At 41.1% G+C, this 23,785-nt stretch overlaps 1 protein-coding gene across 1 annotated transcript in view; it reads right to left on the minus strand.

The window, feature by feature from the left end:
* Nucleotides 1–985: 985 nt before the first annotated feature.
* LOC126203731 (UDP-glycosyltransferase UGT5-like) overlaps nt 986–23,785 on the minus strand; it is a 181,515-nt gene continuing 158,715 nt past the window's right edge. The window contains exons 5-6 of the mRNA XM_049938101.1: nt 11,252–11,471; nt 986–1,346 (exon numbers count right to left, since the gene is read on the minus strand). Coding sequence (XP_049794058.1) covers nt 1,052–1,346; nt 11,252–11,471 — 515 coding nt within the window. The 3' untranslated portion in view covers nt 986–1,051. The remainder of the gene's footprint in view (nt 1,347–11,251; nt 11,472–23,785) is intronic.

Consider the following 23,785-nt stretch of genomic DNA (forward strand, 5'->3'; position numbering starts at 1 on the left):
CTCTATCGCTGTATCCCTCCCTCTCTCCACCTCCACACCCTCCATCTCCTTCATCAGGGTAATTTCCAGCGCCTCCCCCTTCCCGACGATGAACTTCGCCGTATCATATACTCTTCCTTCCAACTATAACCTGGCCTTGTTCCCCCCCTCCCCAGGGCCCCCTTTTTCCTCTCCCCTCCTTCTCCCAGAGCGTATTTTCCCCCTTCCCTTCCCCTTGAGACCCAGCACCCCATCCTTGCCTCTTTCCCTCCCATATCCCTCCGTACCTGGCCCTCTTCGGAGCGCCCCCCGCCCATCTCCCCCTCCTCTCTTCCCCTCCCTCCCTTCTTCCCTTCTCCCTCATCTCCTTACACCTGGCAGATCCTCCATTTTGATCATTGTCAGTGTGCCACGCCAGTGTTGCGTTCAGTGCTGTTTCTCCTGTGCTTCGAGAGGTGCGACTTTAATTGTGTGCTGGCCTTGTACTTAGTGTTACTGTCAGTGTTTGTTATGTGCTATGCCATCCGTCGATACTTTTATGCTCCGATCATACTGCGCCTTGGTTCTTTTAATTGTCCCAGTGTGTGGTTTTTTGTGTGCGCTACTTTTTTACGGTTTTTATCTCCATTTCACAGTCACCCCTTTTTTGTCTATTGTCTTCCATGATGTTCCCCCTTTTTTATATCTATGTTCACCATGTTTTCTCCTTTGTTATTTTTAAATGTCTTCTATTGTTTGTTCTGTCTTTCAGCTGAAGAGCAGCGCATATGCTGCTGCCAGCCCGCCCCGATGGGGAGTTGAAATGCAATAAAGGAAAAAAAAGAGTTTATCCCTCTTCCACTGCCTCGTGCTCAGACAGCACGGGGTGCCGGTGGGTGGAGCGTGCAGTCAGGCGAGACAGCTGCGGCATGTTTACCAGGCCTCTTCTCGTGTGCCAAATTTTTGGCCGTCCCTGCTTTAGGAGCTTGGATGAAGTCATTGGTGGAAGAACAGGAGTAGTCACATATTATATAAATAACGATATATTTAAAAATAATCTCAGGAATTTTGTTCTTATTTGGTATAAGTGTTGCTACTTCTTTTTGAGTTTCTTCTTGGGGCTGTCTGGCTCCCGGTCGATAATCAGCCTGTGGACAGCCCCCAGGGCGACCTTGAGGACCCAGAGGACCGCAGCAGCAGCGACCAGCGCCGCCGCCAGCACGTCCAGTAGCAGCCTCTGGTACCAGCACAGTTCCAGCGCGGCCGACCTCATGTGTGGCGCTCCCTTGTGGCGCACCACGTACTCCGTCCAGTACACCACCTCCTGCAGCGGCGTGCGGGGTCTGTCATGGAACAGCCGCGACAGCTGCTGCGCCTTCATCCGGTAGCTGTGGGCCAAATACTTCCAGTTAATGGTACATTCTGTGGATTGAGAATGTGATTGTGTTAAAAGGAAGTAGAGCTAACAATTTAGTCAATCAAGGAACACTTCACACTGTTAACTGGTACCAGCCTACACCGTTCGCCATCGAACAAAAACAGAAACAGGGGAAAAACGTATACAGTATTTCGATTTGGCCAGCTGGAAAAAAAAAGACAGATCGACAGGTAAAGACGGGATATTAGCTGAGATGTGGAAACATGGAGGGCAGTGAGCAGCCTCCAGTAGCAGAGTGGTCAGCGCGACAGAATGTCAATCCTAAGAGCCCGAGTTCGATTCCCAGCTGGCTCGGAGATTTTCTTCGCTCAAGGACTGGGTGTTGTGTTGTCCTAATCATCATCATTTCATCCCCATCGATGCGCAAGTCGCCGAAGTGGCATCAAATCGAAAGACTTGCACCTGGCGAACGGTCTACCCGACGGGAGGCCCTAGTCACACGGCATTCACATTTAGCTGAAACTGTTTACGATGTTATTAAAGACTGCTGGAATAAATGAAGAAAACGGACGACTGGAAACAAGCCATAGTCCATCCGCTCGTAAGAAGGGGGTAGCACAGAAACCAACAATTACCGAGGTATATCTTTACTTTCAGTCACCTTCAGAATTGTGAGTGGTGATCGAATGAAATGGTACGGAGCAACACTGTGGGTATGAATGTAGTCTTTATTCAAAAGTAATTACCAGAGGCCTGAGGACAACTATCCCACTATTTCATGGGGCGAAGAATTCCCTGTTTCCGGAATTCCTGTGGCTGTGACAGGAGCCAGTCCTCAACTATGTCCAACTCGTCGTCAGAGCTGAGGCGCTTCCATAGCAGGCCAAACACGTGGGAGTGTCAGGACGACGTTTCCGGGCTATAGGGCGGGTGCTCAAATTGCTTCCACTTGGACTTAGCCCTCACACTTCTATATTTATCTACATCTATATCTTACTCGACAGTTCACAATTAAGAGCCTGGCAGAGGGTTCATCTAACCGCCTTCGAGCTATTTCTCTACCGATCTACTCTTGAACAGTGTGCGGGAGAAACGAATACTTAAACCTTTCTGTGAGAGCCCTGATTTCTTATTTTATTACGCTCATCGTTCCTCCCTATATAGGTGGGCGCCGACAAAATATTTTTACACTCTGAGGAGAGAGTAGGTGATTGAAATTTCGTGAGACTATCCTGCTGCAACGAGAAACACTTTTGTTAGGATGACTGCCACGTCAGTCCACGCATTCGCTCTCTACCCTATTTCGTGATAATATAAAACGAACTGCCTTTCTTTGAACTTTTGCGACGTTCTCCGCCCAACCTCTGATGCGGATCCCACAGCAATACAAGCGTAGTGTAGGCAGTCTCTTTAGGAGCCCTGTTGCATGTTCTCAGTGTTCCGCCTATAAATCTAGTCTCTGCTACTCTTTATCCACAACATTATCTATGTCATCGTTCCAACTTATATTGTTCGTCATTGTAATCCCGTTTTTTCGTTGAATTTACAGCCTTTAGATTTGTGTGATTTATCGTGTAACAGAAATTTCACACTTTTTCATTGCTTACAGCCGGTTGCCATTTTTCTTACTATAGAGATATCTTTTCTGAATCATTTTCCAATTTGTTTTGACCATCGGATGGTTTTATGAGAATGTAAATGACAGCATCATCTGCAAATAATCTAAGGTTGTTACTCATATTGTCTCCTAAATCTTTTACGTAGATGAGGAACAGCAGAGGGCTTATGGCACTTCCTTGGGGAACACCAGATGTATCTTCTGCTTTACTCGATGACTTTCCGTCAGTTACTACGAACTATGATCTTTCTGACAGAAAATCACGAATCCAGTCGAACAACTGAGGCGATAGCCCATCGGCACGCAATTTGATTAGAAGTCGCTTGTGAGGTATGGTGTCAAAACCCTTCTGGAGGTCTAAAAATATGGAATCAATTTGACAACCCTGTCAATAGAACTTATCACTTCAGAAGATAAAAGAAGTAATTGTGTTTCACCAGAACGATATTTTCTGAACCTGTTTGGCTGTTTGTCAATAAATCAGTTTCTTCGAGATAACTCATAATGTTCGGACACATTATATGTTCCAAAATCCTACTGCAAATCGACGTTAGCGATATGGGCCTGTAATTTAGCGGATTATTCTTATTTCCTTGCCTTCATTGATTTAAACTGCTTAGCTACACCGAGGATGTATAGTTCTAAGTTAGTCATGTTGGCAGTTGTTCTTGGTTCGAATTCTGGAATATTTACGTCGTCTTCTTTGGTGATGAAGCTTCGGGAAACCGTATTTAGTAACTCTGTTTTAACGGCACTGTTATCAGTAACATATGTATTGTTATCGCGGATTGAACTTTGGAGACGCGTGGACGCGCTTTCTAGTGGAGCAGAACCATCTCGCCGTGAGCAATTCAGGCCGTTTTATCTTGATGGACTTGCGTAGGCTGCGGAGTGTCTCACAGTGCACGTCTGTTAATGGTTTTTCCATGCTTGTGGCATTCGACAAGTATCCGATCTCGGACGTCGAAAAAGCCGGTGAGCACGGCTTTGAATTTTACAGAGGGAGGTGGCGACACTACATTCTCGTTCCTAGATATCTCACTACGGGTTATCCCAAAGGGGCATATGCAGATTTCAACCGGCTTGGTTGTTACGTCTCGTACCTTCTCATTTGAACGCTCCTTATCTATCGAGTGCTCTACTGAATAAGATAGGAGACCAAACAGAATACAGAGTTGGCGAGCACCAAGGGAAGTCCAGAAAAAGTAGATCGTGCTCAGAGTATATTCTTAACTTGAAAACAATCCTCAGGATCAGAATAATACGGAACCTTAACGCAGTAGTTACTTTTACTGACTTGGGAAAAGCCTACGATTCAATAGACAGATAGGCGGGCACAAAATCTTCATAACGAGCGCAGGGGTTCGGCAAGGCGATAAGCTCTCACCGACTCTCTTCAATTTGGTATTAATCAAGATCTAAAGCGAGTCAGATAAAGAACTACAAGAGAAAAACATCGAAGGAACAAACATGATATAAGGCAGAGGAAGATTCGAGGTGAAATGTCTCGCTTTTGTTGACTATATTGCAATAACTTCTAAGGACAAAAGAGATGCAAAGATAATGTTATAAACACTTTATAATATTGAGAAAGCAGAATACACTGAGCATAAGCACTACAGAGAAAAATATATACAAACACACAGAAACTTCAAAAGAGTTGAAACTTCCTGGCAGATTAAATCTGTGTGCCGGACCGAGGCTCGAATTCGGGACCTTTGTCTTTCGCGGGCAAGTGCCGGTTCGCAGAAGAGCTTCTGTGCAGTTTGGAAGGTAGGAGACGAGGCACTGGCAGAATTCAGGTTCTGAGGGCAGGTCGTGAGTCGTGCTTTGGTATCTCAGATGGGACAGCACTTGGCCGCTAAATGCAAAGGTCCCGAGTTTGAGTCTCGGTCTGCCAGGAAGTTTCATATCAGCGAACACTCCGCTGCAGAGTGAAAATCTCATTCTTCAAAAGAGTTGACAAGTTTGACCCTAGAACACTAAAGAGGGAAAATGTAAATTTTACTATTCCATATTTTATCCAAAGGAAGTCAAAATTTATAGTTAATGCACTAGATAGTTACAATGTTAAGGTCTTCAGTGGCATGTCACACACAAAATAATTACAAACTGTTATGTTTTATACCCTGTACTGACAATACCAGATTTTTGGGAACCAAGAAATGCTGCCAACTGCAATCTTAAATTTTTCTGGGATTAGGAACCTAGGTTTAAGTATTTGGGAGAATGGACGCAGTCAGATGGATCAGATAACAACTTAAGTAAAGAAAGATTAAAGAAAATGGGATTAGAATACAAAATCACCCAAAACCGATAGAATAATAAATGCATAATAAAAGTATCGTTCCAGGCAAAAACTAAACATTATGCGAGAGTAATTAAAACTGAATCGCTATGGGGATCTGAGTGCCTTATACTGAATAAAAGAGGTGAATAAGAAGAACTGGAATGTAAAGAATAGAAAATACTAAACAAAAACTTTATAACCACAAAAAAAGAAAGATAGCAACTGATCGAAGAGAAGAATCGAACATTTATACAGAAACATAGAAACAATCACAGACAAAATAAGGAAGAGGATATTAAAGTTTTACGGTCGTATTGTGGTGTAACAGAATTTAGCGGCAGTGTGTGCAGGAGAGAAGATAAGATAATGGTCCGATAGATATAATTATTGGTTTGCGAATTGTTTTAATATTTAAAAATGTCGTTCTGATAATTTTTGTACATTAATGTGTGTTTCTGTTTGTTTCATGCCATGAGGAAGAGTGGCACAATGCGCCGACGGCAGCATCTTCGTAGATAACAAATCGACCATAGCCACAAACTAATCGACGGCCAACTTGGAGAAGGAGACCCCGCCGACGAGTTTCACCGCTATACCGAGCGAGGTATCGCAGTGGTTAGCACACTGGACTCGCATTCGGGAGGACGACGGTTCAAACCCACGTCCGGCGAACTACATTTTCGTTTTCCGTAATTTCCCTAAATCCCTCCAGGCATATGGTTGGACTGTCCCTTTGGAACGGCTCGGTCGGTTTCCTTCCCCATGCTTCACACAATCCGAGTTTGCGCTCCGTCTCTAGTGGCCTCGATGTCGACTGGACGTTAAGCCTAATCTTCCTTACTTCCTGCCGCTCTGAGTACGAAAATAGTGAATATCGTTATGTTAATTGCGTTTCATGTTAGGAGATTATGTATCAGTGTGCTTGTTAATGCCTTGCTAGCAAGAACTGTTCCGAACGTCTGTGTGTTTGCTTCGATGTAATAAAGTCAGAAAGGAACGAAGACTATTTTGTTTGATCTCTCATCCAAGAAGCATACAGTAATTACTTATATTGCGACAGGTTACTGAAAATTTTTTTTCTGCTATGACTGATGCTTACTGTGGAAATTGAAAATTTTCGACATTTGAGATTTACGGAAATTTGACAGTTCAGCTACAGATCATTTAAGCGTTGCCCATTCCAGAGATAGGTTTTATCATTTACAATTTTCGTTGAAGTTAATATTGTTATGAGGACAATTTGCTTTTGCTCAAGATAGGGTCTTTCAAGGTTCTAATAAGCTAAACGCTTATCAGAAAACTTCCAAGATTTAGTTGAAGCTTAAATTTTATGGTAACAGAAATGCAAACATGGTCAAGAGTGATTAAATCAAATATTTAGTTGAGTGCAAGACTGATTAACTGAATATTGAGTTTCTGCTATATTCACACTTCGGTATCAGCGGCGCTAACACCGCAATATTCATGGATTGAACGACAATAGGCAAACCAAGATAATTTTCAATTTTCAATTATTAACACAGGATAGCTGGAACAGACAAGAAGACATTTGAGAAGAATTAACATCACAGAAGATACCATGCGGAACAGAGAAAATTTTAGCCTACTGATCAATACTGAAAAATTTCCTATACAAAAAAAAAAAAAAAAAAAAAAACCGCAACCTAGGGGAGTGATGTCAAATGAAGAGAGGCAAGCACTAGCCAACAATTGGAGAATTTTTGGTAAGGTAAGAAGAAAAAGAAGGCTGTATCATATTCTTAGGTTCTAACTGGTCTAGAACTGGCCAAAATCTGTAATTAAAATAAACATCATCATTTCGTTAGCTTTCCTGGCAGAGTAACTTCTCGTGTTTGCTGCCGGATCTTCACCTCAAGCCGACAGTATATTTGTCGTCGGCAGTTATCTTCAGATGAGACGACAATGTTGCCGAGTCTCGACGAACTGTTGCTTCTCGGGAACCGGCGGTCCCTGTGTAGGATGTTTGTATTATAGGTACAAAGGAAAAGGGCAAGCAGAGGACAACCACAAAGTAAATAATCCTGATAAACATAGGCCTACAAACCAATGGTTTCTGTGATATGACATATTGTGACTGAGTACATGAACATCTTCTAACGTAGTCCCTAACGATCCAGTCTGCTTATGCACAATTGTGGAACATCTTTTGTAATGTGTTCGTCCTCATGCCCACCGATCACGTCAAGGCATGAGGCAGGATATCCCCTAATCGATTTCTGTACACGTTCAAAAAGCTCAGGTGCTTTGCAAACGCATTGACAACCTCCCACAATGCATTCCAAGCGTTAATCGAAGCTCTCGAAGGGGCTAGAAAACTCCATGGCTTTTTAATATCTCCACACAAAAAGAGCCAATGAGTAAGAGTCGGGGGACGTGTGGAGGCCATGATATTGGCGATCCACAACCGCTACTCATTTTATCGAAACGCTATTTACCGCCACATAGGCATCCAGAACGAGAAAATCAAATGAGGACTCTCTCCTCCCTCTGTCTGCCACCTCATCTTACCACCTTTATCTGTCTACCTCCTCCTCTCTTTCTCTGCCTCTTCCTGACCATATATTCCTCCCTCCTCCTTTGACTATATCCACTTCTCTTTTCACCATCTCAACCTCCCTATCTTCCTACTCTACCTGTCCACTACCCCTCTACACCTTACACTTGCTTCACCCACATCTCCCTCCTCTCCTCTGCAGTATCCATCCCAATACTACTCCAACACATCTGTCATGGCTTGAAGTCTACATCAAGGGCTCAAAAAAAATCATTTCTTTTTCCCTGACAAACAGACTACCATGCAAATCAGGTCTGTAAAGCTGGCCCTACTATAACACCACAATATACAGTATGTGTTACACATGGAGGCCTAAATATCGAAACCTGGAAATCCATGACATGTAGAGTGCCCTGCAGAGCACATTGATTGGCAGGCTGATACTGTTTCAACGCAACATGCCTGCTGTGCAGGGCTGTCTATATGCCAGGGGCTGGAAATCACTTATTTGCCCTATATCCACTCCTGTTTGAGCTAGGAGGTTATAAACCCCACAGTGCTGATGCTTATGAGGACTGCCAAATTTCGTTGAAATCGATCCAGGGTTTGAGAGGAGATCCCAGACATACACACATATATATCCTCTGTTTTTTATATACAACAGATTTTATTGTTGTTAATTCATCCCTTTCGTTTGTACTCATAATACTCAAGCACCCTCTACAGGCCAGCGGATAGCTGCCCCCACTGGTGAAAACACTGGCGTAGCACCAATGGTGAAGACTAACAGCTGTCTGCTGGCCTAAATGGGGGTTGCTGGAAGCAGAGTATCAACAGTTCTAAGTGACTCAGGAACAGCGATGTGTCACATGAAGATGACGGCCAAATGGACAGTCAAAATATTGTGTAAACTTGATTTTAAGATCTGACTGCAAACCTGAGAGAAATACAACAGTATATTTCTAATTCTATGTGTGGATGTAAATAGTACATCAACAAGTTTTTTGGTGTTGCTGTTTTCCACAGTAAGAGAATAAATATTCAAACGCCTTTGTCTACTGCAGTATAACATTTAATATTTTTCAGCTTTTTATACTGAAGGCAGTGAGGTTTTCTAGAATTATATAATTTTTACATAAATATTCCAGTAACAAGTCTACTACACCAAAATCTGTGTTTCACTCCTATGTCTGTAGGGTGAGAGTCATACTTTCATTTAATTTACGGTAATTTGGGATATATTCAAGCAGAAATCTTCATTTTATATTAGCACGTTTTGTTTTCCAGTAACCAAAGAATAATGTGAAACACTTCGCTGCCTAATCTGGCAACAATATAAGATTTATAGAACGAGAATTTTGGCGATTAAAGAAAAGAAGCTATTGCCAGATTAGCGGTCACATTTTTCACATTTAGTTACAGAGAAACAAAGCGTGAGAATACGAAGGCTAAAAGTTTTGACTTGAGTATGTGTTGAACTGCCATAAATGAAGTGAAGAGCGGATTGAATTCTGACCACATCATTTGAAACACTGAATTTGATGGACAGACAAGTAATTAAGTAATATTTACGTGTAAAATATAGAGTTAACTGTTTCGAACCTGTATTACATGTAAAAACACTATAATTTCAGAGAAATTCACAGGGGATATGTATTTACCATAAAAGGCGGAACGCGCCTGGACATTAATTAGTATATTATAGTACTATTGCGACTTTAGAATTTAGAAAAGTAAGTAACTTAATTTTTCATAAAGCTGTAAAATGAAAGACGCAAGTAGCGGTCACAATGACACGTAAGAGTTTGTAGTCTAAGTGGAGTGACACAGATAGTGGCGTTAAGTAGTGCTCATATTCTAAGTCCTCTAGTCATGCAGCAGACTTTTTGACAAAAATATAATAATACCTACTCCATTACAGAAAATCTTTTAATTAACAGTTTCTGAACATTTAAAGATGTTTCATATGAAATAAGATAGTGATTTTACTTGAACAATAAAAGCCCAAACTTCTTTTTTTTATCTAACTGAGCCATAAATTCCCTTTTTTCGGCGATTCGCCACATTACAGTAACTTTATTAGTTACATAGTCTATCCACGTAATCCTCAGCAACCTCATGTTACACTTTTAAGCACATCGTATCCACCGGGCAGCACGTTCTCTGGAAGACGGCCATATGTTGAGTATATTTGTGTTGGCACTGCAAAATTTTTGATTCGAAAGGAAGTGCGTTTTCATGTAGTCAGTGGACTAAAGACTCTAGTGACGTCAGAGTTACGCTGAATATTAGTTAATATGAAGTATGAAATTAATGTAGACGACAAGTAAGTAGTGGGAAGGTGATGAGAGGAAGAATCTTGATTGGTAACACGTAAAAAAATCTGGTAATAAGGTGTTACTAAGGAAGTACCGTTAGAGTTCAAGGTGGCTGAAGCGGTAGGGTTATTTGTATTATGAACGATAAACAGTGACTCTCCTATATGATGATTCATCTGAACTTCAGTGACTTCCACTGGGACTTTACAAAATAACACCTACCACAGTTTAAACGCGAATCAATCGACATATTGCATCCTCCTACAATTACCTCATGAAAATAACGTGGAAGTAAAATAGGTGTTTGGAGCTCACATGGAAGCTCCCAACAGCCTTTTTTCCAGTGCACAATTCCGGTTGGAACAGGGTAGGAGGGAAGCGACAATAGTAGGCCAAGTGATCTTCGCCGTGCATCGAAAGGTGGTTTTCAGATTATAGTTGTAGATGTAATGCACACTAAATGGAAACAGAACAAAGCCATGAGTAAATAACGAAAAAGGCTAGGAATCAATGGGTTTGTGTTATGCAGGAGCCAAGGTAGCCCCTGAAGGCCAGCAACCCATATTACACCACAGGGACAGGGTTGTCTATGTCGAAGGCGTACCAAAAGCACCATAGTAAACACTGGCTATTTACGTAAAAGACAATGGAAACAGACATTCCGAGCACTACTTCCTGCTGGGGGAGCTCAAGCTACGGCCTGCAGGAACTATCACTACGCCAAAGCCTGATTGGCTGGAGACAGCTATTTAGGGGCTAGAACCAGCTGCGAAGTTCAGTTCACTTCTGATGCTGACCTCGTGGACTTCGACCGCTGAATTGGACTTTTAATACTGTGTGTATGTTACCACGAACCTTTGTGGAAAATCAGAAGTGAACTTCTTGTTTGATTCAATTAGGAAACTTTTACTGGCATCCTTATTGTCACCTTTCTTTTGTTGTTCAGTCATCAACCTTGTAAACATACATAAATAAAAGTTGTGTTTTGTGAAAAATCGCGAATTGTCATTCACTGCAGTTTGTTAAATAAACTCTGCTCTACGTGAAGCTTTTTGGGAAAGCCGTGTATGAACCAATATGACCGAATGGGGTTTGTAGTCACTCTCCAAAAGCCTGCCAGCAAAGGCGCTCCAGCACTATACTGTTTCCCTCGATAAGTGGGACGTGCTTTTACCTGGGGTTGTGGAGCACTTCTGTGATGGCCCAGAAGAAGGATTCCGCCGTGAGGTTGCTGAACTGGAGCCTCAGCGCGTAGCCTTTCTCCTCCGCCCTGATCATGTTCAACTCCTGGTCACCAAACACGGGCACCCCAACCACGGGAACGCCATGATACACAGCTTCAAATGTGCTCAGCAAACCGCCGTGGGTTATGAACACATTCAGGTTCTTGTGTGCTGAAAATTCACAGGAAAAACGTATGCAGTAAATGGCACCGTAACAAATTTTCCAACTTTTAGTAACATAGAGTTTAAGTAATACCCAATAAAGCTTCGTCCACAATTCTTTAGAGAATAGAACTCCCATCTACAAAACGTCACATACCCCACACTATGTGTCGTACAGTAATATAATTTTGCAGATACATTCAGTGGTACGAGGTATGGCTATAAAATAACGGCACTGTAGATGTAAAACATTTTATTTCAAAAACATACATATTTAGTTATTGTCGCCCTCAATATACTCTCGTCCTCTATCATTAGAACGGTCCACGTGAATTTTCTATTGACGGAAGCGGTGCTGGAAGTATTCCTCTGCGAGCTGCGTGATGACGCGTGCGGCTTTTCCTTTCATTGCTTCAAATGACTGAAATCTTGTTCCTTTTAATGGAGATTTGTCCCTGAGAAATAGGTAAAAGTCACATCTACATCTACATCTTCGTGATTACTCTGCTATTGACAATTAAGTGCCTCGCAGAGGGTTCAATGAACCACCTTCAAGCTGTCTCTATACTGTTCCACTGTTGAACGGCGCGCGGGAAAAACGAGCACTTAAATTTTTCTGTGCGAGCCCTGATTTCTCTTATTTTATCGTGATGATCATTCATCCCTATGTAGGTGGGTGCCAACAGAATGTTTTCGCAATCGGAGGAGAAAAATGGTGATTGAAATTTCATGAGAAGATCCCGTCGCAACGAAAAACGCCTTTGTTTTAATGATTGCCACTCCAATTCACGTATCATGTCTGTGGCACTATCTCCCCTATTTCGCGATGATACAAAACGGGCCGCGCGTCTTTGAACTTTTTCAATATCATCCGTCAGTTCCACCTGATATGGATCCCATACCGCGCAGCAATACTCCAGAATAAGGAGGACAAGTGTAGTGTAAGCAGTCTCTTTAGTAGACCTGTTGCACCTTCTATGTGTTCTGCCAATGAATCGCAGTCTTTGGTTTGCTCTACCGACAACATTATCTATGTGATCCTTCCAACTTTTATTTGTAATTGTAATCCCTAAGTATTTAGTTGAATTTACAGCCTTCAGATTTGTGTGACTTATCGCGTAATGGAAATTTAGCGGATTTCTTTTAGTACTCACGTGAATAACTTCACACTTTTCTTTATTCAGGGTCAATTGCCACTTTTCGCACCCCACAGATATCTCATCTAAATCATTTTGCAATTCATTTTGGTCATCTGAGACTTTACAAGACGGTAAATGACAGCATCATCTGCAAACAATGTAAGAGGGCTGCTCAGATTGTCTCCTATGTCGTTAATATACGATCAGGAACAATAGAGGGCCTATAGCACTTCCTTGGGGAACGCCGGATATTACTTCTGTTTTATTCGATGACTTTCCGTCTATTACTACGAGCTGTGACCTTTCTGACAGGAAATCACGAATTCAGTCGCACAACTGAGGCGATATTCCATAGGCGCACAGTTTGGTTACAAGACGCTTGTGAGGAACAATGTCGAAAGCCTTCTGAAAATCTAAAAATATGGAGTCAATTTGACATCCCCTATCAATAGCACTCATTACTTCATGAGTATAAAGAGCTAGTTGTGTTCCGCAAGAACGACATTTTCTGGTACTAGATCGGGCCAATTAGGGGGCGACCTAACAGTGGGATGCTATGCTTCGCTAGAACCCGTTTAACAGACAATGCGGTATGAGCCAGTGCGTTGTCTTGATGCAGAACCCATGACTTTTTCTTCCATAATTCGAATAATTTTCCTCTTATTTTTTCTCTGAGTTGAGCAAGAACTTCAAGATACTAATGTTTCTATTTATTTATTTAATCGTGTCTGAGCTACATCTGTAATTAACTATTAGAGTATATCTACTAGGTTACAAATACAACTAAATAATAGCTATACATTCATATGTACAGTCATGATCTTCACATATCGTAAGTCGTCATTATTGTCTATAGCAAGGCTCATATCTTTCTCCAGTGTTCGCACACTTCTCTGCAGCGTCGTTGGTCAACCACAGGTCTTGGAAAGTGCACGGGGCCAGCAAGGATGTACAGGTCAACAGATGTGTCATCGTTTATTTTCCTCCACATTGGCAGAGATCTTCTTCGGCGTATCCCTACATGAACAGGTTATCCTTTGATCTTCCTATCAGGCACCTAAGTCTATTTAGCTCTTCCAGACTCTACATTCCAATTGTGATCCAGCAGGAAGATTTTTTTTTAATGCTCTAACTTTTCAGGCTGCTTTTATCCTATTTCTGATTCCACATTGATTCTCTGGTTATAGATTGACTTTCGTTTACTGGACGTTGAACTTTTATGAAATGTTTCCTAGATTTAAGTTTTACCACCGCCAGCTGATGTGCGTACAGGGGATGTCTACTATCTTCGCACTGCCTGCTTCGTTCGGCCATCGCCAACGTTTGCCGTCTGATCTGTAGGAGGGGAGATGGGAGCGGGAGGCTATTCCAGAACACATATAAAGGAGATCACAGTTTGTAGGCTTCAGGCATCCCGTAATTAATCGACATGAGTCATTCAGTGCTGCATCTAGCCTCTGGGCATGTGTCGATCTTCTCCATACGGGGCATGCATATTCAGATGGAGCAAAGCGCAGTGCCAGGGATGATGCACGTATAATTCCAGGATTTGCTCCCGAGTGTGAGTTGGTAAGTTTGCGGATTATACCTTTCCGTGTGTTGATTTTCGCTCTAGTTTTTTCTACATGTTTCTTGTAAGACAATGTTCGATCTAACATGACACGTCACACATATACCACGCTCTGTTGGCTATCACAGGTCTTACCTGGTCTAGCCCACTCACACTGCCTCAATCGTAGCCCCTACAAAACTATCAAACTGTCTTCGGCAAAAATCGCAAAAATGTCTTGCTGCTACTATGACTACTGCAACTACTAAAACTAGGTATCTAAGTACGTCAAACAAAGCGCTGATTCCTCTGACATTTTAAAGTAAATTTTCATTGGGTTTGCCTCGGATATCTTTAGAGTAACTTACAGCCAGTGCGTACGGACTTTTAACGAATAAAAACATTAAAACTTATTATTTTACATCAGTCTCGAGGGGAATATCACTAACTTTTAAGGGGTTTCCTGCTGAGACACTCACTTTTTTCCGTTTTCTTTTGCTTAATCAATCAAAGCTTACTCCTAAAATCCAAGACAAATAATAATTCAAATTGAGTTTAATTAACAAAAAATCTGGCGCTCTCTCTTGAAAGCTGTCAGTGGACGTCCATCCGATCGTTTAAGAAGATAGTTTGAAGATTGGTAGTCTTGGAACCCGAGGTCTTGGGGTAGCGTCTTTGATTAAATTTTGATTAATAAACAGCATTGGTGGCCGAAGACTTCCGGCATAAGAAGTCACCCTCGTTCTGCCAACGGCCTTGTCAAGAAAAAAAAGGGCGGAGAGCGGACAGAGGTGCTGGGCACTCTCTTATCCTAGGGGTGGGAAACTGCCCCTTAAGGCGGAACAATCAGCAGTGATCAACGGCATGAAAAATGAAATGATCGTATGGCATTTATTGGCCAGGATGTCCCGTTCGAGGTTCGGCCGCCGTATTGCAAGTCTTTGTAGTTGACGCCACTTCGGCGACTTGCGTGTCAATGATGATCAACACACAACACCCAGTCCCCTGCCGGGAATCGAACCCGAGCCCCCTTGCTTGGTAGGCGGTAACGCTACCGCTACGGATGTAGAAGGCAAGGGAAACCGCTGCATTAAAGACACGATACGTGTATCCACAGGACACGTGGCCTGTAACTGGAAAGTGTCATGATGATCTCTCTATTGGCAAAAGATTCTGGAAAAGTCCATCATTCAGATCTCTGGGAGGGGACTGCCAAGAGGGAAGTGACCATCAGAGAAAAATTGAATAATCAACGAAAGGATAACGTTCTACGAATCGGGGTGTGGAACGTCGAAAGCTTGAACGTGGTATGGAAACTATAAAATTTGAAAAGGGAAATGCAAAGGCTCAATCTAGATACAGTATGGGTCAGTGAAGTGAAATGGAAAGAAGACAATTATTTCTGGTCAGATGAGTATAGGGCAGTATCTACAGCAGCAGAAAATGGTACAACGGGAGTAGTATTCGCTACGGACAGGAAGGTAGCTCGTAGAGCAGAGAGTGTGTTACTGTGAACAGTTCAGTGATAGGCTCGTTCTCTCAGAATCGACAGCAAACTAACACCAACAACGATGGTTCAGGTATACATGCCGACGTCACAAGCTGAAGATGGAGAGATAGAGAAAGTATGTGAGGATATTGAAAGGGTAATACAGTATGTAAAGGGGGACTGAAATGCGGTTGTAGAGGAAGGAGTAGAAGAAAAGGCTACAGGAGAATGTGGGCTTGGGACAAGGAATGAGAGAGGAGAAAGACTAATTGAGTTCTGTAGCAAGTTTCAGCTAGTAATAGTGAATTCTCTGTTCAAGAAGCACAAGAGGAGGAGGTATACTTGGAAAAGGCCGGGTAATACGGGAAGATTTCAGTTAGATTACATCAAGGTCAGACAAAGATTCCGAAATCAGACTGGATTATAAGGCGTACCCAGGAGCAGATATAGAGCAAAATATAGCGATGATGAAAAGTAGGCTGAAATTTAAGAGATTAGTCAGGAAGAATCAGTACGCAAAGAAGTGGGATACAGAAGTACTAAGGAATAACGAGATACGCTTGAAGTTCTCTAAGGCTATAGATACAGCAATAATAAGCAATAGCTCAGTGGTCAGTACAGTTGAAGAGGAATGGACACCTCTAAAAAGGACCATTAGAGGTGTTGGAAAGAAAAACATAGGTACAAAGAAGGTAACTGCGAAGAAAACATGGGTAACATAAGAAATACTTAATTTGATCGATGAAAGGAGAAAGTACAAAAATGTTCTGGGAAACTCAGGAATACAGAAATACAAGTCGCTGAGGAATGAAATAAATAGGAAATGCAGGGAAGCTAAGATGAAATGGTTGCATGAAAAATGTGCAGAAATCGAAAAATAAATGATTGTCGAAAGGACAGACTCAGCGTACGGGGAAGTTAAAACAACCTTCGGAGACATTAACAGCAAGTGTGGTAACATTAAGAGTGCAACGGGAATCCACTGCAAAATGCAGAGGAGAGAGCGGATAGGTGGAAAGAATACAATGAAGCCACTATGAGGGGGAAGATTTGTATGATGTGATAGAAGAGGAAGCAGGAGTCGATTTAGAAGAGACAGGGGATCCAGTACTAGAATCAGAATTTAAAGGAGCTTTGGAGGACTTAAGGTCAAATAAAGCAGAAGGGATAGATAAAATTCCATCAGAATTTCTAAAATCATTGGGGGAAGTGGCAACAAAACGAGTATTCACGTTGGTGTGTAGAATGTATGAGTCTGTCGACATACCATCTGACTTTCTGAAAAGTATCATCCACACAATTCCGAAGACTGCAAGAGCTGACAAGTGCGAGAATTATCGTTCAATCAGCTTTACAGCTCATGCATCCAAGTTCCTGACAAGAATAACATACAGAAGAATGGAAAGGAAAATTGAGGATGTGCCAGATGACGATCAGTTTGGTTTTAGAAAAGGTACAGGCACAAGAGAGGCAATTCTAACGTTGCGTTGATAATGGAAGCAAAACTAAAGAAAAATCAAGACATGTTCATAGGATTTGTCGACCTGGAAAAAGCCTTCGATAATGTAAAACGGTGTAAGAAGTTCGAAATTCTGAGAAAAGTAGGGCAAGCTTTAGGAAGACACAGGTAATATACAATATGTACAAGACCAAAGAGTGGTCAACCAAGAACGAAGTGCTCGGATTAAAAAGGGTGTAAGACGGGAATGTAGCCTTTCCCCCCTACTGTTCAATATGTAGAGCGAAGAAGCAATGTTGGATATAAAAGAAAGGTTCAGAAGTGGAATAAAAATCAAGGTGAAAGGATATTAACGATACGATTCGCCGATGACATCGCTTTCCTGAGTGAAAGTGAAGAAGAATTACATGATCTACTGAACGGAATGACCAATATAATGAGTACAGATTATGGCCTGAGAGTAAATCGAAGAAAGACGAAAGTAATGAGATGCAGCAGAAATGAGAACAGCGAGAAACTTAACACCAGGATTCATGGTCACGAAGTAGATGAAGTTAAGGAATTCTGCTACCTAGGCAGTAAAATAACGACTGACGGACGGAGCAATGGGGACATCAAAAGAAGACTAGGAATGGCACAAAGGGCATTCCTGGCCAAGAGACGTCTACTAGTATGAAACATAGGCCTTAATTTGAGGAAGAAAATTCTAAGAATGTCATGTATGGTAATGAAGCGTGGACTGTGGGAAAACCGGAACAGAAGAGAGTCGAAGCATTTGAGATGTCGTGCTACAGACGAATGTTGAAAATTATGGGGACTGATAAGGCAAGGAATGAAAATATTCCGCGTAGCGTCGGAAAGGGAAGGAATACGTGGAAAACACTGACACGGAGAAGGGACACGATGATAGGACATCTGTTGAGACATCAGGGAATAACTTCCATGGTGCTAGAGGGAGCTGTAGAAGGCAAAAACTGTAGAGGAAGAATGAGATTGGAATACAACCACCAAATAATTGTGCACGTGGGTTGCAAGTGCTTCTCTGAGATGAAGATGTTGGCACACGAGAGGACTTTGTGGCGTGCCGCATCAAACCAGTCAGAAGACTGATGACCCAGAAATAAAGGAAAAGGTTGATTCGTTAGTTACGTGTTCCATAGATCATTTGAACGACTTTTATGGAAATTAAGTGGAAAGTGTCAATTTACAGGCTAAGTATACATAATTAATTTCAGTGGGCGGCTACATATTGGCTATTTTAAATGTAAGTAGGCTGTTTAGGTTCTTATATTGGTAACGCCACGTAGCGCTCTGTATGAAAATCACTGGCTGTGCTGTGTGCAGTCTGTGGCTCGTTGGCATTGTTGTAATACTCGCCATTGTAGTATTGGGCGCTGGATGTTAACAGCGCGTAGCGTTGCGCAGTTGGAGGTGAGCCGCCAGCAGTGGTGGATGTGGGGAGAGAGATGGCGGAGATTTGAAATTTGTAAGACTGGATGTCATGAACAGCTATATATATTATGACTATTAAGGTTAATACATTGTTTGTTCTCTATTAAAATCTTTCATTTGCTAACTATGCCTATCAGTAGTTAGTGCCTTCCGTAGTTTGTATCTTTTATTTAGCTGGCAGTAGTGGCGCTCGCTGTATTGCAGTAGTTCGAGTAACGAAGATTTTTGTGAGGTAAGTGATTTGTGAAAGGTATAGGTTAATGTTAGTCAGGGCCATTCTTTTGTAGGGACTATTGAAAGTCAGATTGCGTTGCGCTAAAAATATTGTGTGTCAGTTTAAGCGCAGTCTTGTATAATTGTTCAAAGGGGACGTTTCATATGTCGACCCTTAACCGAGGATACCTCACTGGAATCTTCCGATTTTTTCTTGTAGTTTGTGTAATTAGTGTAGATTTTGTTTATTGCTATCGCGTAATTGTAGAGAGAATCTCCTTTGTAGTTGCAGTCTTTCATTGTTGTACATTAAAACAGGTGTGGCACGCATGTAAATTTGCACCAAGTATTTCGCAGCTGCGCTTGCAATTAACTAGATATTATTTTCAGTGCTATGTTAATGTGTTATCTTATTTTGCTCTTCAAATTTCGTTTGCCTGTGTTGTCGTGTGAAATATTGTGACAATAATGGCGCGTGAAAAACGTAATACTAGACTCCAAAGTAAACTGAGAAATGACAGTGAAGACGAAAGCAGTGTGTTAGCGCCACCATGTAATGAATTAACTAATGTTCAAAGTAGTAATTTGGTAATTGTGCATAGGGAAATGGAGCGAGCTGCAAATAATGGTGTAGGCAGTGAAACAATTAGTGAACAGGGAAGCATTATCGATCGATCGGTCGACAACAGCTCGCCTCAGGATTCCGAAATGACAGGACACAATCTTGCAAATACTGTAGATTCAGGTTTTGTGTCCTCACTGTTTTCTCAAATAAATCAAGACACATTTTCTGCTTTTCAAAATACGAATATTGCCGGTTCAAATGCACTGCGGAATAGCACTGAGGAACATGTTTCAGACACCAGTGTACTGTTATTGCAGTTAATGCAACAAATGGGACAAAGGCTACAAAAGTTAGACACAACGCTTGAAAAAATTAGAAACAAATGGGACAAAATCTTCAAAAGTTAGACACGATGGAACAACACCAGAGACAAACACAGCAACAGTTAGACACAATGGAACAAAATCTTCAAAAGTTAGACACAATGGAACAAAATCTTCGGAAGTTAGACACCACACTTGAACAAACACGTGATTTAACTATTGAGTTACATAACATTGAATCGAAATGTCAAAAAGTCTGTAATGACGTAAAAACACAAATTTGTGAGCATTTCCAACCTATTTTTTCGTGTCATGAAAATGCATTACAGAATCACGAAGCAGCCATAAAAGAACTGCAAACTATTGTTCATGAGAATCACGACACCTTGCAAGCTAAAATTGACTCAGTTGCATCTACCGATTCGGTTACGCAACTTGCAAAAACTCAGGAAAACTTAAAGGACACGGTAGATACGATTTCAACACAAATGGACACTCTGAAACTTGGTTCAGAAAAACACACAGAGGAACTAATTTCACTAACGGATAAAGAAGCCGAACTTTCAGATCAGTTCACTAACTTACCTACAAAGGTAGATGATGATCTGAATGACACAAGACCTGTAGCCTTCACGGACACTGAAGAGTATGAACAAATTAGAAAATTCAAACAAAATCAAAATCAAATCAATACACAGTACAAAAGAGAAATCCGGGAAGTACAAGATCAGTTGGCACAAGTAATACAAGAATTACATATTTCAGAGGACACTCGCGCTCCAGTACGGGAAGAGGGACATAGAAATACGGAACAACCACAAAATAATAACACAGGACACTTCGGAAATTATGAAAGAAATTGGCAAGGCGCATTGGATTTTGAGATGAAACCGCAGAAACGAAGTAACAATGAGCGATGTGCGACTCGCCGACGCGATGATTTTGACTATAAGCTGTTCATCACTACATGTAAATTCAAAACATTTAAGAATTCTGACAACGACATTCATCCACAAGCATGGCTTCATCAATTCTCTCATTGTTTTCCTCCCAACTGGTCATTGGAGCACAGGTTAGAATTTATGTGTGGCTACTTAGAGAATGAACCAGCTGTAAGAATGCGATCGGTCATTCACGATTGTCACAGTGAAGGAGAATTTTATCATGCCTTCCTCTCAGCGAATTGGTCTCAAGCTACATAAGACCGAGTAAAACATAGCATCATAATGATGAAACATTTCGAACAATCTGAATTCTCCAGTCTTGTGAAATATTTCGAAGACATGTTGCACAAGAATCAGTACCTGTCAAACCCATACAGCCCCTCAGAACTCCTCCGCATTTGCTTAATCAAATTGCCTGAACATTTACGACATATTATTTTAGCAGGACGTTTGCAAAGACGGCATTGAAGCTTTTCAGGGACTCTTACAAGAATTGCAAATTGACACTCACAATCGTGGAACGCGAAAACAGGAACACAACAATTACAGGTCACATCCGTCACAATTCCGCGATGAAAGAAATAATAACTGGACACGACAAGGCTATTCTCACAACACAAATCGTGACCAAAACAGACACCACCCGTATGACAACCGTTGGCAGAATAATAGTTACAGAGAAAGATCGCACTTCCGTAGTAATGAATATGACAAAGACAATCATAGAAACAGACAATATGGGAACCAAAATAATTATTATCAAGGGAGACAGAATAACTTTAGACGCAACGGTCCAGCGCGCAGTTACGATTCAGGGAGAAATTCTCCACCACGTGACCGACAAGAAAGAAACTATGGAATCTACCGTTATGACGACAGACGATATAATCGTAACAACAGATCAGAAAATAATCAGAACTGGCGGGTTTCATACTGCCAAAAAGCATAGAGAAACAGATTCCAGACACTAATACATTATTACTGCAATTAATGCAACAATGGAACAAAATCAGAGACAAACACAGCAAAAGCTTCAAAAGTTAGACACAATGGAACAAAATCAGAGACAAACACAGCAAAAGCTTCAAAAGCACAAAATTGTACCGTTTATTGAAAGATAATCTGCTTTTTAACTTTGTCTTTGCCATAAAACTTTTCACTTCATGTTTCTAGTACTCTTTGTCACACTTAGAAACTGTTAACATGCAACTATGTTTTAGAATAAACTATCCAGTCTAGAACCTCTCGACAAGGTGAATTTGTAGAAGTTAGGTCTCCAAATCCTAATAACGGCGCGCGCCAACAAAGAGATAGCAGACAATGACTCGCACCGCAGGCAGCCACGTGCGCCAGCTGGCTCAGAGAAAAATAACATAGCTGCTAACCTTGAGAAAAATTCCAGTATTCTTCACCAACGTATACCGAATGATAATTGCATTTAAGTTGAAACTCTAAGTACTAAGAAGAGGAAAGGATTGCACCACGTTTCACATGTAAAACCGTTTATTGAAAGATAATCTGCTTTTTAACTTTGTCTTTGCCATAAAACTTTTCACTTCACGTTTCTAGTACTCTTTGTCACACTTAGAAACTGTTAACATGCAACTATGTTTTAGAATACACTATCCAGTGTAGAACCTAGGGAACATATTTAGACACTAATTACGAATGCATTCTTATAGTGAACAGACGACACAGTGTTATTGTGTGTGTACATTCTTGCTTGTTAGTTGCACGATTACGTAACGACTGTAAGGCTTACATACTTAGAACATATACTGGTACTGCTAATGAGATTATAATGTAACATTTTGGTTTACTTGAAAATACATTCTGGATTTAAAGTACTTTCTGAGAGATACCAGGTGACACAGTGGTTAGTTTATTTGATAGCTACATGATTATATCACGACGCTACTAATATGTGACACAGTTTACATTGTTGCTTTTGCGGTGTATCTGTTTTATATCTGCACAGTTTTTCTGTATTATTCTGGAAAGTAAAACATGTTTTAGTAGTAACTTTTGTGGTATAGCTACAATGAGACAGCCTTTTCTGTAGCACAACAATACGTTACATTATAGTACTTTCTTGATCACGGTAAGGTATGTAATAACTACGATATCTATACGCAAAGCATTTCACTTTCGTTTATGATGAGGTAAGTACATTGACTTCAGCAGAACTATGCTTACAGAGGACAATAACTACGACACTTCCATAGAATTATCTTACAGAAAGACGCACATTTAGCGCTGGAATTATCTTACAGAAAGACGCACATTTAGCGCTACAGGACACGCATTTGAGAGATTAATTTTGTACTTAAGCAATTTATTTTTCAAGATTTTTGCATTACAAAGAAAGTTTTCCATGATACATTTCATTCCATTGCTGTAATCTGTAATACCTGAGGGTATAATTACATTAATCCTCAAGGGGTACATGCCTACTTCATGTACCATGTGTTTGGCAAGTACAAGGAGCCCTAGCCAATATGGTATTTGCTTATACAACTTTACACATCGGTACCATATTTCTCTAACACAGCTATCTGATCATTTAACTGGGAGAGACAAACATTTATTTTACTACATCAGTGACAGATGTTTACGTAATTACACAGTTGGATAACTTCACACTTATGAAATTGTATTTTGTCTGTACTTTGTGAATTGTTCATATTTTTTCGGAACTATTGTGATGCTATGAGAGCTTTGAATGATGTATTTGGTAAAGGATCATGATTTTTGAAGTATGTTTCAGGTAGATGACTTTATTGAAGGTCTTGAAATTATTGAAAGAAGCTGTGACGATTCTGAGATGTGATTGATCTGTTATGATGTTATTATTATGATGACGATGTGTATGATGCTGTTGAGGTATGTTTATGATCAATAAGCTGAAAATCGTACTTTAAGAGTTATGAAATGTGTGAAAATGCGTGAATGTATCACAATGCAGGCGAAAATTTTTTCCACACTGTTATATTCATAGGATTTTGTTTCTACCCATTTGCAACAGAAATTATCGACCTGTGAAATCTTTTATATGAGACTGTCACTGTAGTGCAAACTGGTGTCGTAAATATTTCGGTAAGAAAGTTAAGTGACCTTCACATAATGTGTCGTGGGCACCCAGCTGTGCAACAGTGCCTTTCAGAGGCACAGGTGGAGAAAAAAGGAGGCC

The sequence above is a fragment of the Schistocerca nitens genome, chromosome 9 (genome assembly GCF_023898315.1).
Source record: "Schistocerca nitens isolate TAMUIC-IGC-003100 chromosome 9, iqSchNite1.1, whole genome shotgun sequence".
Lineage (NCBI taxonomy): Eukaryota > Metazoa > Arthropoda > Insecta > Orthoptera > Acrididae > Schistocerca > Schistocerca nitens.